General features: G+C 39.6%; 1 protein-coding gene across 2 annotated transcripts in view; it reads right to left on the bottom strand.

Moving 5' to 3' along the window:
- Positions 1-529: 529 nt before the first annotated feature.
- Positions 530-13,985, bottom strand: part of KLRG1 (killer cell lectin like receptor G1) — a 24,558-nt gene continuing 11,102 nt past the window's right edge. For both annotated transcript variants that reach the window (XM_039220669.1, XM_039220668.1), the window contains exons 4-5: positions 1,853-1,953; positions 530-1,234 (exon numbers count right to left, since the gene is read on the bottom strand). In XM_039220669.1, the coding sequence (XP_039076600.1) occupies positions 1,123-1,234; positions 1,853-1,953 (213 nt within the window). In that variant the 3' untranslated portion in view covers positions 530-1,122. The remainder of the gene's footprint in view (positions 1,235-1,852; positions 1,954-13,985) is intronic.

Raw genomic sequence — 13,985 nt, forward strand, 5'->3', positions numbered from 1 at the left:
GTGGATTCTGCGTCTTTTTTCTCCCAATCTCTCAGGTTTTGTAAGGTTTCCAATGGCTTCAGATCTTTTCTGTGTGATGTATGGGCGCGAGTGCAAGTACGGAGCTCCTTACTTCTCCGCCATCTTGCCCTCTCTCCTTAATTTTAATTTTTTATTTACCCATTCATTTACTTAACATTCACTGATACAAGCATTATTTTAGGTGTGTGGGATACAATGGTGGATAAGATAATAACTCATGCCCCCCAAAAAGACTATGAAAGAGAAAGACAAGAGATTACAACCCAGTGTCATTGACAGTAGAGTGAGGGTCCCCTTCAGTTTCCCCCCTACATCTTTAAACAACACCTTCCCTCCTTATCTATGTCCAAATCGGATTCAAGAGAAAGTTTTCCTTATTTTTGAGGCATCCGTGCCTGAGATAATTTGGGAATCAAGCACAGAAACTGCTTCTGTAAATTTTCCTCTATCAGACTGACCATGATTGTGAAATTAACATGCAGATCACGCATTCACAATATGGAAAAGATATGGTCATACATTGGTTTATTCATCCACATTTATGCATAGCCAGAACAGTTAAATGCGGCCAAGGCCAAGTCTCTACGTGGTAGAGAGCTAAGAAGCAGAAAGCATCACCCTGTTTTTATCCACTTTCTACAACTTCTGTTCTCGCTACTGGCATTATTCCTTAGAATAAAGCTGTATCTGCAAAGGGTCACAGTTAGGAGAAAAACATATTATTGGGGATAAGTAACATGTCAACCTGTATTAACATACATCAAAATTCTGTAGTACATTAGCAACTGGATTTCATCAGACCAGTTCAGACCATAATTAACACAAAAAAGGTACATTTTTGACAGAGACAGTGGGAATGGGGGGTGAAAATATGAAGGTACATATTTTCCTAGGTCTGATCTTTCAATTGTTAAGATAATATCTAACTGTTCTTAAAGAGAGTCCAGCAATAAACCATCAGTCCCAGGGAAATCGCATCAATCTTATATCTAATGCCATGTTCTAGGAGTTTCAGCATTCACTAAATATACACTCATGACTATCCCAGCACCTAGAGGCTGGGTCCCTCTTTTTAGGGAGCTATAGGACAGATTGGACCCATCAAAGTCTGACCTTCTTACAGACCCACTGTAAAAGAGCCTCACAGCTAGAGCCTAGGAAACCATTTTTGCTGAAGGTACCACACTTCTGTATCAAGCTGTTTGAAGTAACCCTGTAAGAAATCAGAGAAGCCAATCAGTTAAGGTAACATGAGAATCAAGGAGTAGCAAAGCATGAAGGGATGAAAACTGAGCAAGGGCTTTCTCCCTATTCAGTTCCCACTTTTCTCAACTCCCAAAACAGCAGGATAAAAATTGTTCATTAGCCTCCCGTTAAAATATCATCTTTGATATGTGCCTGGGTGACTCAGCAGGTTAAGCATCCAGCTGCAGCTCAGGTCATGATCTCATGGTTCGTGGGTTCGAGCTCCGCATCAGGCTCTGTGCTGACAGCTCGGAGCCTGGAGCCTGTTTCAGATTCTGTGTCTCCCTCTCTCTCTGACCCTCCCCTGCTCATGTTCTCCCTTTCTCTCTCTCTCTCTCTCAGAAATAAACACTATTATAGGTAAATAAACACTAAAAATATTTTAATAAAATTTTTGAAAAATAAATAAAATTTCTTTTTTTTTTTGCTCTTATCCACTGTTTATTTCCTTCCTTGTTCCGTTTCCTTTCCTTACCCCTTCCTCTCCTCTCCATCTATTATCCTTGATCTATTTCTCTAGTCACATAATTTTCTTCCCCTTTTCTCTCTCTTTTTTTTTTTTTTTCATTGTTTTGAATGCCCTCACCTTGAAAAGTTTAGGGCTGATCCATCTTCCCACCTCCAGCCAGAACTGTTCCTCAGACCAATCCAGTAAAAGTCTTCTTTGAGGAAGGGCTGAAGCAGGCTCTAACAGAGAGATTGAAGATGATGGGAAAAGGCAAGAAAACACAGGAAACCAAAGAGGAGAGTCAGTGTCATGATCAAACATTATTCCTTACACGCCCTCTCATGACCATTATTGTGGACTGAATGTTTATTGATCCTCAAAGATCATATGTGGACGCTCTAACCTCCAACATGATGGTACCTGCAGGTGGGCCTATGGAAGGTAATTAGGTTCAGATGAGGCCATGAGGCCCTCCCTGATGATGTAATTAGTGTCTTTGTAAGAAGAGATGCAAGTTTGGGGCGCCTGGGTGGCTCAGTCGGCTAAGCGTCTGACTTCAGCTCAGGTCATGATCTCACGGTTCGTGGGTTCAAGGCCCACATCAGGCTCTGTGCTGACATCTAGCTCAGAGCCTGGAGCCTGTTTCAGATTCTTTGTCTCCCTCTCTCTCTGACCTTCCCCTGCTCATGCTGTCTCTCTCTCTTTCTCTCTCAAAAATAAAACATTAAATAGAAGAAGAAGAAGAAGAGATGCAAGTTCAATCTCTGTCCGCAATGAGAGGGCAGGTGTCTGGATGTCAGAAAGAAGGTTCTCACCAGAAACTAAACCTGTCAACACCTTGATCTTGGACTTCCCAACCTCCAGAACTGTGAGACATAAACGTCTGTGGGTTAAGCCACTCAGTGATGCTCTGGTTAGCAGTTCAAGCTGCTGAAAAGCACCACCTACTTCAAATAATTAATCTCTCTTTTAAATTCTAATTCTAGGGGCACCTGGGTGGCTGTTGGTTAAAGGTCTAGTTGTTGATTTCAGTTCAGGTTCACGGGATTGAGCCCCACATCAGGCTCTGCACTTAATGCAGAGTCCTTCTTGTTTCTGTGCCCCTCCTCCGCTTGTGCTCAGTATCTCTCTCTTTCAAAATAAATAAATAAGCATTTAAACATTTTAATAAATCCTTAATTCTAGAGGTGCGGTGCAGAGTGGAGCCTCTCCTAGAATTAAACTTTATGTCTGTAATTGCATGCTTAGGACACGAAAGATAAGATAAATATTATATCCCTGCCTTCCATTACAACTTGATCAGGTGAGTACCTAATAGAAGAAAAGCTAAATACCACTATGAAATCAGCCATCTTTCTCATTCTCATTTAATACATAAATGATGATTAAGCCTGCAGCAATATACTTGACTTTTTCCACACTACACTCCCATTTTCCAAGACATTATTAATTTTCCATAAGAGAATATAGAAACAGCTCTTAAGAAATTAAGCATCAGGTAAGTTACATTGGCTGCACCTGTATGTCCCCTGCTACCACTAGAACAGGGACAAAACATTCTTGGTTCTATAGAGTCTGACATTCGAATGAAGTTTATACTCTAAGGTAATAGGCCTCTATAAGTAGAATAAAATAAAGGATAAATCCCAGAAGACTAGGTCTGTTGTAGGATTTGGTATTAGTGTAATGAATATACTTTACAATAAATAAACAAAATCTCAGCTTGGAAAATTGCTTTTGTCACAGAGATTTTCCTGGTGATGCTGAATTTTCAACGTGATGTTAATGTTGACAAGTATTGTGTTTCTTCATGAGCAAGAAGGATGAAAGTGTAAGTCTGACCAACAAAACTGTAAGACCAACATACTGACAGGAAAGTTACATATATAATAAGAAGCTCAATATTTGTATATGTTTCAGCATATGGATAAATATGTAAAGATATTCATATGTGTCTAAACAGATACCAAAGCATGTGGGTTACAAGTGATGGGCAAGTATGAATGCGTGCAGTAGCATTTGGGGACATCATTAACTGATGTCTCTGTGTGTCCAGCAAATACTGTATGTATAATTAGTGAGATAAGTGCCTAGCATTTTCTCTATACTCTACTTTTTTTAATAAATTTATTTTTTTGAGGGGGGTCCAGAGAGAAAGGGGGAGACAGAGAATCCAAAGCAGGCTCCGAGCTGTCAGCAGATGCGGGCTAGAACCCACAAACCAGATGCGGGGCTCGAACCCACAAACTGTGAGACCATGACCTAAGCCAAATTCAGATACCCAACTGACTGAGCCACCCAGGTGCCCTTCTATACTCTACTTCTTATTCTTAATCCTTGAGGTCACTACAAAGCCCTTGTGAAAGAAAATTTAAAACTAGTAAGAAAGTATCCAAATTAGACCTCTCTTCCTTCTTAAAAAAATTTTTTTAATGTTTATTATTTTTGAGAGAGTGAGAGACAGTGTGCAAGTGGGGGAGGAGCAGAGAGAGAGGGAGACACAGAATCCGAAGCAGGCTCCAGGCTTTGAGTTGTCAGCACAGAGCCGGATGTGGGGCTTGAATCCATGAACCTGAGCCAAAGTCAGATGCTCAACAAATTGAGCTAGCCAGGTGCCCCAGACCTCTCTGCCTTCTATTTTGTTCCCAGGTATCTTGTGTTTTAGTGTTTTTTTTTGGGTTAGTTGGTTGGTTTGGTTCTTCTCTGAGTTAGAGTTTGATCTGACAGACGTTATAGAAAAAGGCCATATAACTTGCTCCCAAGATCATGTATTTCCTGATTGATCATTTGTTTCAAGCCTCCTTCTTACGATGCTTTGAGATAACCTGCCATTTTATCTGGAAGTGACCATCAACCAATCATCATATTTTCAAGTTTAGTGGACACCTTTTGATCCCTCATTCTGTAAACGTCTCTCCTTTGGAGGAACAGAAACTCAAAAAAAAAAAAAAAAAAAGAGCAGTGACATATGTTATTCCACAGTAATTTAGTGATCAGACTTGGACTAGAACCCAAGGTCTTGCTCTAGTACCCAAGGCCTTGGCAAGTCCTCTACAGAGATAATCCATCTCTCTGCAACTCATGTCTCTCTTTAAACTGTGCTTTCTCAGGGTGCCGAGGTGGCTCAGTTGCTTAAACAGCCGGCTCTTGATTTCGGCTCAGCTCATGTTCTCACGGTTCATGGATCAAGCCCTACATCGGGTTCCATGTTGACAGCACAGAACTTGCTTCAGATTCTATTGCTCCAGCCCCTCCCTTGCTCATTGCACTCTCTTTCTCCAAATAAATAAATAAACTTAACAACATAATATAACATAACATAAACTGTGCTTGGCTGGCTCAGTTAGTAGAGCATGCAACTCTCGATCTCAGTGTTGTAAGTTTGAGCCCCATGTTGGGGGTAGCAATTTCTTTAAAAAAATAAAATAAACTGTGCTTTCTCTAGCCCTGAAAAAATCATGAGACTCCTAGGATGTGCCAAGAAACATTTACATTCAGCATACTAGAAAACTAGAGACTAGACGTTCTCATTGATAAAACAGGTGAAGAAGATAGCTTAAGCATATAACATTAGATTCCAGTATTATTTACTTTCTTGGGATCCCAATGTTGCACAGAACAGGCTGATGTATAAATAAGGATGTTTATTAAAGCTAATATAATATGTTTCTCATTATATGTAAAGTCAGATATCCTAAAACCTGGGTTAAATGAGGAAGACCTGCGATGGCAGAGTACTTACTCCTGGACTTCCTTTAGGCAATCTGAAAAACCTCCTCTAGATGTCGTTGAAAAATCAAAGAAAATTACTTCCTTCTGCAGGTTACAGGGAGAAAAAGCATCTTAAACTTTCTTAATTTTCCTCTAAATTTTATATATATATATATATTTCATTTAATCATGGCAATAGTTTCTAATAACAGCTTAATTAGCTGAATATTTTTTTAATGTTTATTTTATTTTTGACAGAGAGAGAGAGAGAGACAGAGCATGAGTGGGGGAGGGGCAGAGAAAGAGAAGACACAGAATCTGAAGCAGGCTCCAGGCTCTGAGCTGTGAGCACAGTCGTATTCAGGGCTGGAACTCATAGACCACAAGATTGTGACCTGAGCTGAAGTGGGACGCCCAACTGATTGAGCCACCCAGGCGCCCCTAGTTGAATATTTTTTAAAGAAAATATTCTTTTTGTTATCTAACAACTACTTAGACACCAGTTTCTAATAAGAAATTTTAACTCAGTGATTCTCACGATACTGCTAGATGTCCCATTTTGATGTCATTGTTTTTATTGGAAGATGGTTGCTGAAGAGTTAAGAATTCAAGGACTCTGCTCTTAACTGGGTCTGGACTAGCCCCCTTTACTTACTTGGAGACTATCATTGGCATGAATAAAGAGTTTCTCTTCTAAAAGCAAAGACAGGCATAAGGTTTCTTTGCATTCCCAGTAAAAACAGTAAAAGAGATTGTCTATAACAAATCACCAAAGACTGGGTGGCTTCAACAATGGGCACTTAATTCCCACAATTCTGGAGGCTGGGAAGTCCAAGATCAAGGTGTTTGGCATATCTGGTGTCTGGTGAGGGCTTGCTTCCTAATTTGCAGATGGGCATCTTCTAGTTGTATGCTCACATGGCAGAGAGCGGAGAGACAAGATCTCTCACATTCCTTCTATAAAGGGCACTAATCCCATCATGGGGGCCCTACCATCATCATCTTCTTGTCTCCCAAAGGCTACATCTTCAAATATCACCACGTTGAAGATTAGGATTTCAATATATGAGTTTTTGAGAGACACAAACATGCAGTCCATAACAGACAGAACAAGTCTTCTGTGCCCACTACAGAACAACTTCTATTTTCCCTTCATTGGATTTCAATCTTAGTTTCCACCGAAGAAACATGGTGGTAATAGCTTCTAGATGAAGCACTTGAAAAATCTATAAAACTTGTTTCTCAACACTTCCTCCCCCAAATAATCTATCTCCTGCGATAGCTTTGTTCTCTCAGGGCAGAGTATCCTGAAGACAAAATGTCCTATATTTGTATGGTACTTTACGGATTATGAAATACCTTTGCATTCATTCCTAATTCACTTGAAAAGTTCAACGTGCAGTGCGACATTTAGGAAAACAAAACAAAAACAGTACCTTACCACTAGCTTTGTCCCTGCTCTCTGAAGATGAAAAATTTGCTTAATCTGGCTGAGTTGGAGTTTCCTTAAGAGGACTTAGCTTAGATATCCTCGAGGATTTTTTTCCAGTTATTAAATAAAACCCTGAAAGGTACACAAGTATTATCCTCTTCTTCTTTATGGAAGAGTAAAAACGTTCACATGGGTGAATGGGCTTACCGAAAGCTCCTTAATAAATAAGATCCAAGTTTTCTCTCCTAGTGCTAAACTTTTGCATTATATGAGGGTATCCCCTTGTAGTAATAAATAAGATCACATTGTGCCCCTGATTCATGCTCTCTGGTGGTTTCCTTTTTCACATAGAATAAAATCTAAAACCTTTACTATGTATTACAAGGTTTTACATGATCTAGATCCTGCCAGGCATTTATTCAATCACTAGCTTCCAGTCACTTGAGCCTTTTTTCTGTTGTTTTAACATGCCAAGGTCTTTTTTACCGTAAGGTCTTTTCATAGCTTTTCCCTCTGCCTGGAATGCCCTTTCCTTAGATTTTTACATGGCTGTCATTCAGGCCTAGGTTTCAGCTTACATGCTACCTCCTTAGGGAGGCCTTCCTTAGTTGGCCAATCTAAAGTAGTATCTACATTCACTATTATACTGTTTCATTTTCTTCAAAGCATATATTATCGTATTTATTTATTCACTTGTTTGTTATCTGTCTTTCCTCTGACTAAAAGGTAAGTACCATAATAGCAAGAATTCTTGATTACTGCTGTATCTCTACCACCTAGGGAGATATATGAAATTATGTTGAATAATGTTTATAGAATTGGGGGCCCCTGAGTGGCTCAGTTGGTTAAGTATCCAACTTTGGCTCAGGTCATGATCTCATGGGTCATGGCTTCAAGCCCTGTGTCGGGCTCTGTGCTGACAGCTCAGAGCCTGGAGCCGCTTCGGATTCTGTGTCTCCCCCTTTCTCTCTGTCCCTCCCCCACTCATACTCTGTCTCTTTCTCAAAAATAAAATTAAAAACATTTTTAAAAATTTTTAAATAGTAATAATGTTTACAGAATTAAAGAATAGTCAAGTCTTATGCTCAAAGAATTAAAAGTTTTGAACACAAATTCTCTGTATTTTTTACTTTACTCCCATGGAGGAAGGACTGACTTATATATTTTGGGGAGAGGGAGGCAAACTAAAGAGTAAAGGAAAAGTAAGAGAGATGAAATGATGTCCTAATTTCCAGAACAGCTTGAAACCTTTCATGCAGTTCTTAACCAACTTGCTTTAAAGGATTATTCAAATTGGAAAAAAAGGAGTTTTTCCTCATTTCTCTACTGGAATGACAAGAAAAACAGTCTACTTCTTTCTTCCCCTCATTTTAAGGGGTTAGAGGCACAGCTAATAAGGCACAGAAATGAATAAAGACTTGCTCAAAAACCTCAGCTAGAGTCTGAAGAGCTGGGATTAAGTAGAGCCACTTACAAAATGCCAATTCTGCACTAAATTATTCCTCCCCAGACCCACACAATTCTGAGCGACCTGATCAGGCCAGCTTACCACTTCTCACGAGTGAGGCTGGCTAGAGGGAACATTTTTATCTTATCAGTTTTACTTGAAAACCTTCCCACTTGGAATAAACCTTAAAACCAGATGCAATTACCTATGTTCTACATACTCATGGATAGTGTGTGTGTGTGTGTGTGTGTGTGTGTGTAAGCAGCTAAAAGTATAAACAAGGGTGTTAACTCAGAATCCTTATCCTCCCGAGAGGGTGTGAATTAGAGTACTCATGTATATTATTCACTTTAAAGTTTGTAATCTTTGGTCATATTTTAGAGGGAAAAAATGCAAAACCTAAAAGTAAGATGAAGACAGAACTCAAACAGATAAAACAGGCACATTTTTTTCTTTTTTCTTTTTTTTAGGTCAATATTTATGCCTTACACACACACATACACACACACACACACACACACACACACCCTTTGGCAGGTAATATTTTTAAGCTGTAATTTAAATATTACTAAGGTATAGAACATATTCATCAAAATTCCAAATTAACATGGTTTATAGGATATATCTAAGTTATTTCAACCCATATGGAAATAAACTAATAACAGATCAAAGTTACATGGTCATATCTTTGATTGGCTCATTTAATCTTAGGAACTATATCCTTAAAAAGGACCTAAAGAAAAAGAATTCCTATAAATATATTTATCACTGCATAAAAATTAGAACTAAGCAAAATATTGTCTAAGAATATTAAAAAGAGATAAGCAATAATAGAATAATATAGGACTTTAAAAAATAAATACCTCCCAAAGTAATTTAATGTTTGAAAAAAAACGGGAATGAAATTATGTTGTAATAGGGGCGCCTGGGTGGCTTAGTCGGTTAAGCGTCCGACTTTCGCTTAGGTCATGATCTCGCGGTTCGTGGGTTCGAGCCCCACGTCCGGCTCTGTGCTGACTGCCAGCTCAGAGCCTGGAGCCTGTTTCAGTCTGTGACTCCCTCTCTCTCTCTGTCCCTCTCCTGCTCACGCTGTCTCTCNGGCTCTGTGCTGACTGCCAGCTCAGAGCCTGGAGCCTGTTTCAGTCTGTGACTCCCTCTCTCTCTCTGTCCCTCTCCTGCTCACGCTGTCTCTCTCTCTCCTAGAAATAAATAAAAAATAAAACATTAAAAAAAAAAAAGAAATCATGTAATAATAGAACATTAACACAGGGTGTCCAAAAAACCTAGAAATGCAGGATAAATGTATTTATACACACACACACACACACACACACACACACACCTGTTTTAAATAAATGTACATTACTAAATAATATCATTTGTATGTTTTTCTTCAATCTCTGGACACCTTTTCAAGTGAAGTATTTAAAGCAATGGATGACGTTATTAATTTGAAAAAAGAAGCACAATACAGTGCACCCATAAAGTCCAAGAACAATTGGACCTACCGCTTTAAATTTATAGGAGCTCACCTGAAAACATGTCTAGAGGTTGGATAAAAACATATGGAGCATATTACTTGAAACATAACTAACATCCTGTTTAAAAATAGGCTTATCCTCTGTTTCCATACTGTTCAGATACCTCTTAGTGTGCAAACGTCAATTACACTCATATAAAAACACGCAGATCCATTAAGAGATTTCACAGAAAAATACGACAGGCTAAAAATTGCTAGAGTCTAATATCGATACGAATGTTCCTTATAATTTTGTATATGTGTACAATACTAAAAGTAAATTAAGACCTGCCATGTAAACTGGAGCACTCTCTTCAAAAGATATATTGAAACTGCCCATTGATAGATGAATGAATGAACAAAATGTGGTATATCCATGAATTCAATATCCATTGAATACCACAATACAATTTGGCCAGAAAAGGAATGAAATTCGGCCACATGCCACAACATGACTGGCCCTTGAAAGCATGCTGCATGAAATAGGCCAGTTACTAAAGGACAAAATGGGCAAATTCAGAGACACAGAAAATAGAACAGTGGTTCCCAGCAGTGTGTATGGGGGGTGGGTGGGGGGGGCGGACAGGGAGTTATTGTTTAATGGGTTCCGAGTTTTAGTTTGGGATGATGAGAAAGTTCTGGAGATGAACAGTGGTGAGGCTGCACAGCAATGTGAATGTACTTCATGCCACTTAATTGTATACTTGAAAATGATTAAAACGGTTAAATTTGTGTTAAGCATATTTTACCACAGTTTTGTAAAATGTTAAAAAAAAAAAAGAAGATAGTGAGAGATATCTTAACTATCTACCACACTCACACCTTTGGTGTGAAGATCATAACTGCTGCTTGATCTGTATATGAAGGAAGGGTGACAAAAAACAGACATTATGAGACTATCAGCATCTCCAGAGTAAAACAGTTCTCCCACCATTACCATTAACCCTGTGTTTCCAGCCATTTCTTTGAATCTTCAAACATAGCTCATATTTCCTCATAAGGAAAATATTCAGTTCAACAAGTCATAACTACTTTGTGATACGTATTTATTGAAATTTCACATCTTGGGAGGCAGAAGAGAGAAACAAAAGTCATTGTGATGCTGGGCTTTATTTTGAGTGACAAAGAGAATTAAAGAAATAGAAAAGAAGAAAAACAAAAATTAAGTGATTCCTACTAGGTTAAAGGAACTTCCACACAGATGTTCTCATTTAATATTGTAACTGTTCTGGAAAGTTTTTCCTCTTTGTACCTGAGGAAATTGAGAGTCAAAGAGGTTAAGAAAACTTCACACAGCTGGCAAGCAAGGTAGTAAAAACAAACTCATGACTGTCTGAAAAAACCTATAAAAACTATAAAAAGTTTCAGTTACCTGATTCTACTTTAAAAGAGGAGGGAGAGCGACCATGATACTACAGTGTTTGTATTGCAGTATCCAAAGACGGAAATCTTGAGAATATTTAGATGCAAACCCTAAATATAAGAAAAGCCAGTCTCAAAAGTTCAGGAGGAAGACAGAGACAATTTCAAAGTCACAAACCCTGATTGAGCAGATGGTTAAAGCTGAATGAGAGGTTGTTAAAACAATAGAGTCTGATGACATAATCTCAAATGATGATAATGAGGAAGAAAGATGTTACAGGGTGAAGGGCATCAGGATAGATTTAAAGAAACCCAAATATTTCCACTGATGACTCTCTAGTCAAAATATGTTTCAAAATAACACACCAACAACCATAGGGAACAAATGCTAACTAACATCCTAAAAAACTGAGCCTAATAAAAAAAAATCAAGAATTTGAATATATCTAATGATCTAAAGATCAAAGAGCAAGAAAAAGAACAAAGAGGGGCGCCTGGGTGGCTTAGTCGGTTAAGCGTCTGACTTTTGCTTAGGTCATGATCTCGCGGTTCGTGGGTTCGAGCCCCGCGTCAGGCTCTGTGCTGACTGCCAGCTCAGAGCCTGGAGCCTCTTTCAGTCTGTGACTCCCTCTCTCTCTGACCCTCCCCTGCTCATGCTGTCTCTCTCTCTCTCTCCTAGAAATAAAAAAAAAAAAAAAAAGAAGAAAGAAAAAGAAGGGGAGATGCCCATAACATAAACAGAACACTGAAATAATAGAGCAAGTCAATTTCAATTTTGTTATTACTTTCTCAAAAATAAAACGTTTAGATCCAAGATGGAAAAAAGCGATAATAAAGGAGCATCTCACTACTTTAAATATATTTAAGTGGTACCTGAGTGGCTCAGTTGAGTAAGGATCTGATTTCGGCTCAGGTCATGATTCAACAGTTGATGAGTTCAAACCCCACATCAGGCTCTGTGCTGTCAGCACAGGGCTGGCTTCAGATCCTCTGTCCCCCTCTCTCTCTGCCCCTCCCCTGCTCATGCTGTCTCTCTCTCTGTCTCAAAAATAAACTATTAAAAAAATTTTTTTAGTTTAATAAAAAAATAAAAATTTAAAACTATATTTCAGTCCCAGGAGTCATATAATGTACATTCCAATTTCAAATTCAAATAACTTTTTACACATGAATAGAAAAGGCACAGAAAACAATTAATAGTAGAAATCATCTCATTTTTCAGCCTGCACAAGATGGATCTGGCAGCCATCAAAATACAATAAACCCGCAAGTGACTTTGAAAGGTTGGGTGATGGGGAGTTTAACATTTGGCTCTGAAAAAAAACAGTGTAGCTTTGCCAGATTTGTAATCTTCTACGTGTTCACTACCTCGAATCCATTAACTACGCACTCATCAGCAAATGGAGATGTTGAACTGTACTTGGCAGGATGTGCTGTGAAGATTGAGAATAATACACACAAAATATTTGGCACATAGCGGGTCTTCAATATGTGGTAGTTTCCTCTTATTATTATTATTATTCACTTTGCTATAACTTGATCCCAGATAGAAGTGGGGCTCAAGATGCTTCTGTAGAATCTGACAAAGGCTGAGGGCAAGAAAAAGAGTTAGGCCAGAGAATCAAGCAAGGCTCCACAGGAAGGTCAGAAGCGAAACTCATCTGTGATTGCTCTTAAATCTGTCGGGGGCATTCTACCCTCTCCAGCACGGACCTGAAACAAGGGGCTTTAAAAGAGGATAAACTGGGGGCGCCTGGGTGGCTTAGTCGGTTAAGCGTCCGACTTTCGCTTAGGTCATGATCTCGCGGTTCGTGGGTTCGAGCCCCGCGTCGGGCTCTGTGCTGACTGCCAGCTCAGAGCCTGGAGCCTGTTTCAGAGTCTGTGACTCCCTCTCTCTCTGACCCTCCCCTGCTCACGCTGTCTCTCTCTCTCTCTCTGTCGCACGCTCTCTCTTGCTCTTGCTCTCTCCTAGAAATAAATAAAAAAATATTTTAAAAAATAATAATAAAGTTAAAAAAAAAAAAAGAGGATAAACCGGGTCTGGAAATGTAGCCCATCTAACTCTGTTCAGCTCACTCAACCGCAGAGGCAGGATTAAGGGGACATAAAGAAAGATGGACAAAAATCCCTTGACTATGCCCTCCGTTCCTTTGGGGGAGGACAAAGAAACAGAAGTGTCCTGCAGCCCCAAATATTCTATACCTTCGCCTTTGTCCTCCTCACCCCCATTAGCACAACGTCGCATTTATAATAGCAGCCGTGTCACACTTCTCTGTGGCAGCGTCTTGTGTCACTGCTCTGTTTACCAGTATCTGCCCTCCAATGTTGCGAGCTCTTCGCTCACTTCTGCTATTGACTTTAGTCAGCTCAAGTCTGCAGCCTCAGCCATATCACCATGAGTACAGAAGTTGCTGCAAAGGCCCAGAAAGCAGGGCTATTATTATCCGATGCCATAAAACCTCATGTATCTAATGAATAGAGCCGGGGCATTCTGCCCCTTGGTTTGGCGAAGGCCATACAAGAAAAGGAAGTCACAGATGGACTGACTTGGAGTTAGATTCGAGGCAGAATTTCAAAGGAATGAGGGGCGCCTGGGTGGCTTAGTCGGTTAAGCGTCTGACTTTCGCTTAGGTCATGATCTCACAGTTCGTGCGTTCGGGCCCGCATCGGGCTCTGTGCTGACTGCCAGCTCAGAGCCTGGAGCCTCTTTCAGTCTGTGACTCCCTCTCTCTCTGACCCTCCCCTGCTCACGCTGCCTCTCTCTCTCTCTCTCTCTCTCCTAGAAATAAATTTAAAAAAA

This window comes from Hyaena hyaena, unplaced genomic scaffold (assembly GCF_003009895.1).
Source record: "Hyaena hyaena isolate Hyena2069 unplaced genomic scaffold, ASM300989v1 scaffold_909, whole genome shotgun sequence".
Taxonomy (NCBI): domain Eukaryota; kingdom Metazoa; phylum Chordata; class Mammalia; order Carnivora; family Hyaenidae; genus Hyaena; species Hyaena hyaena.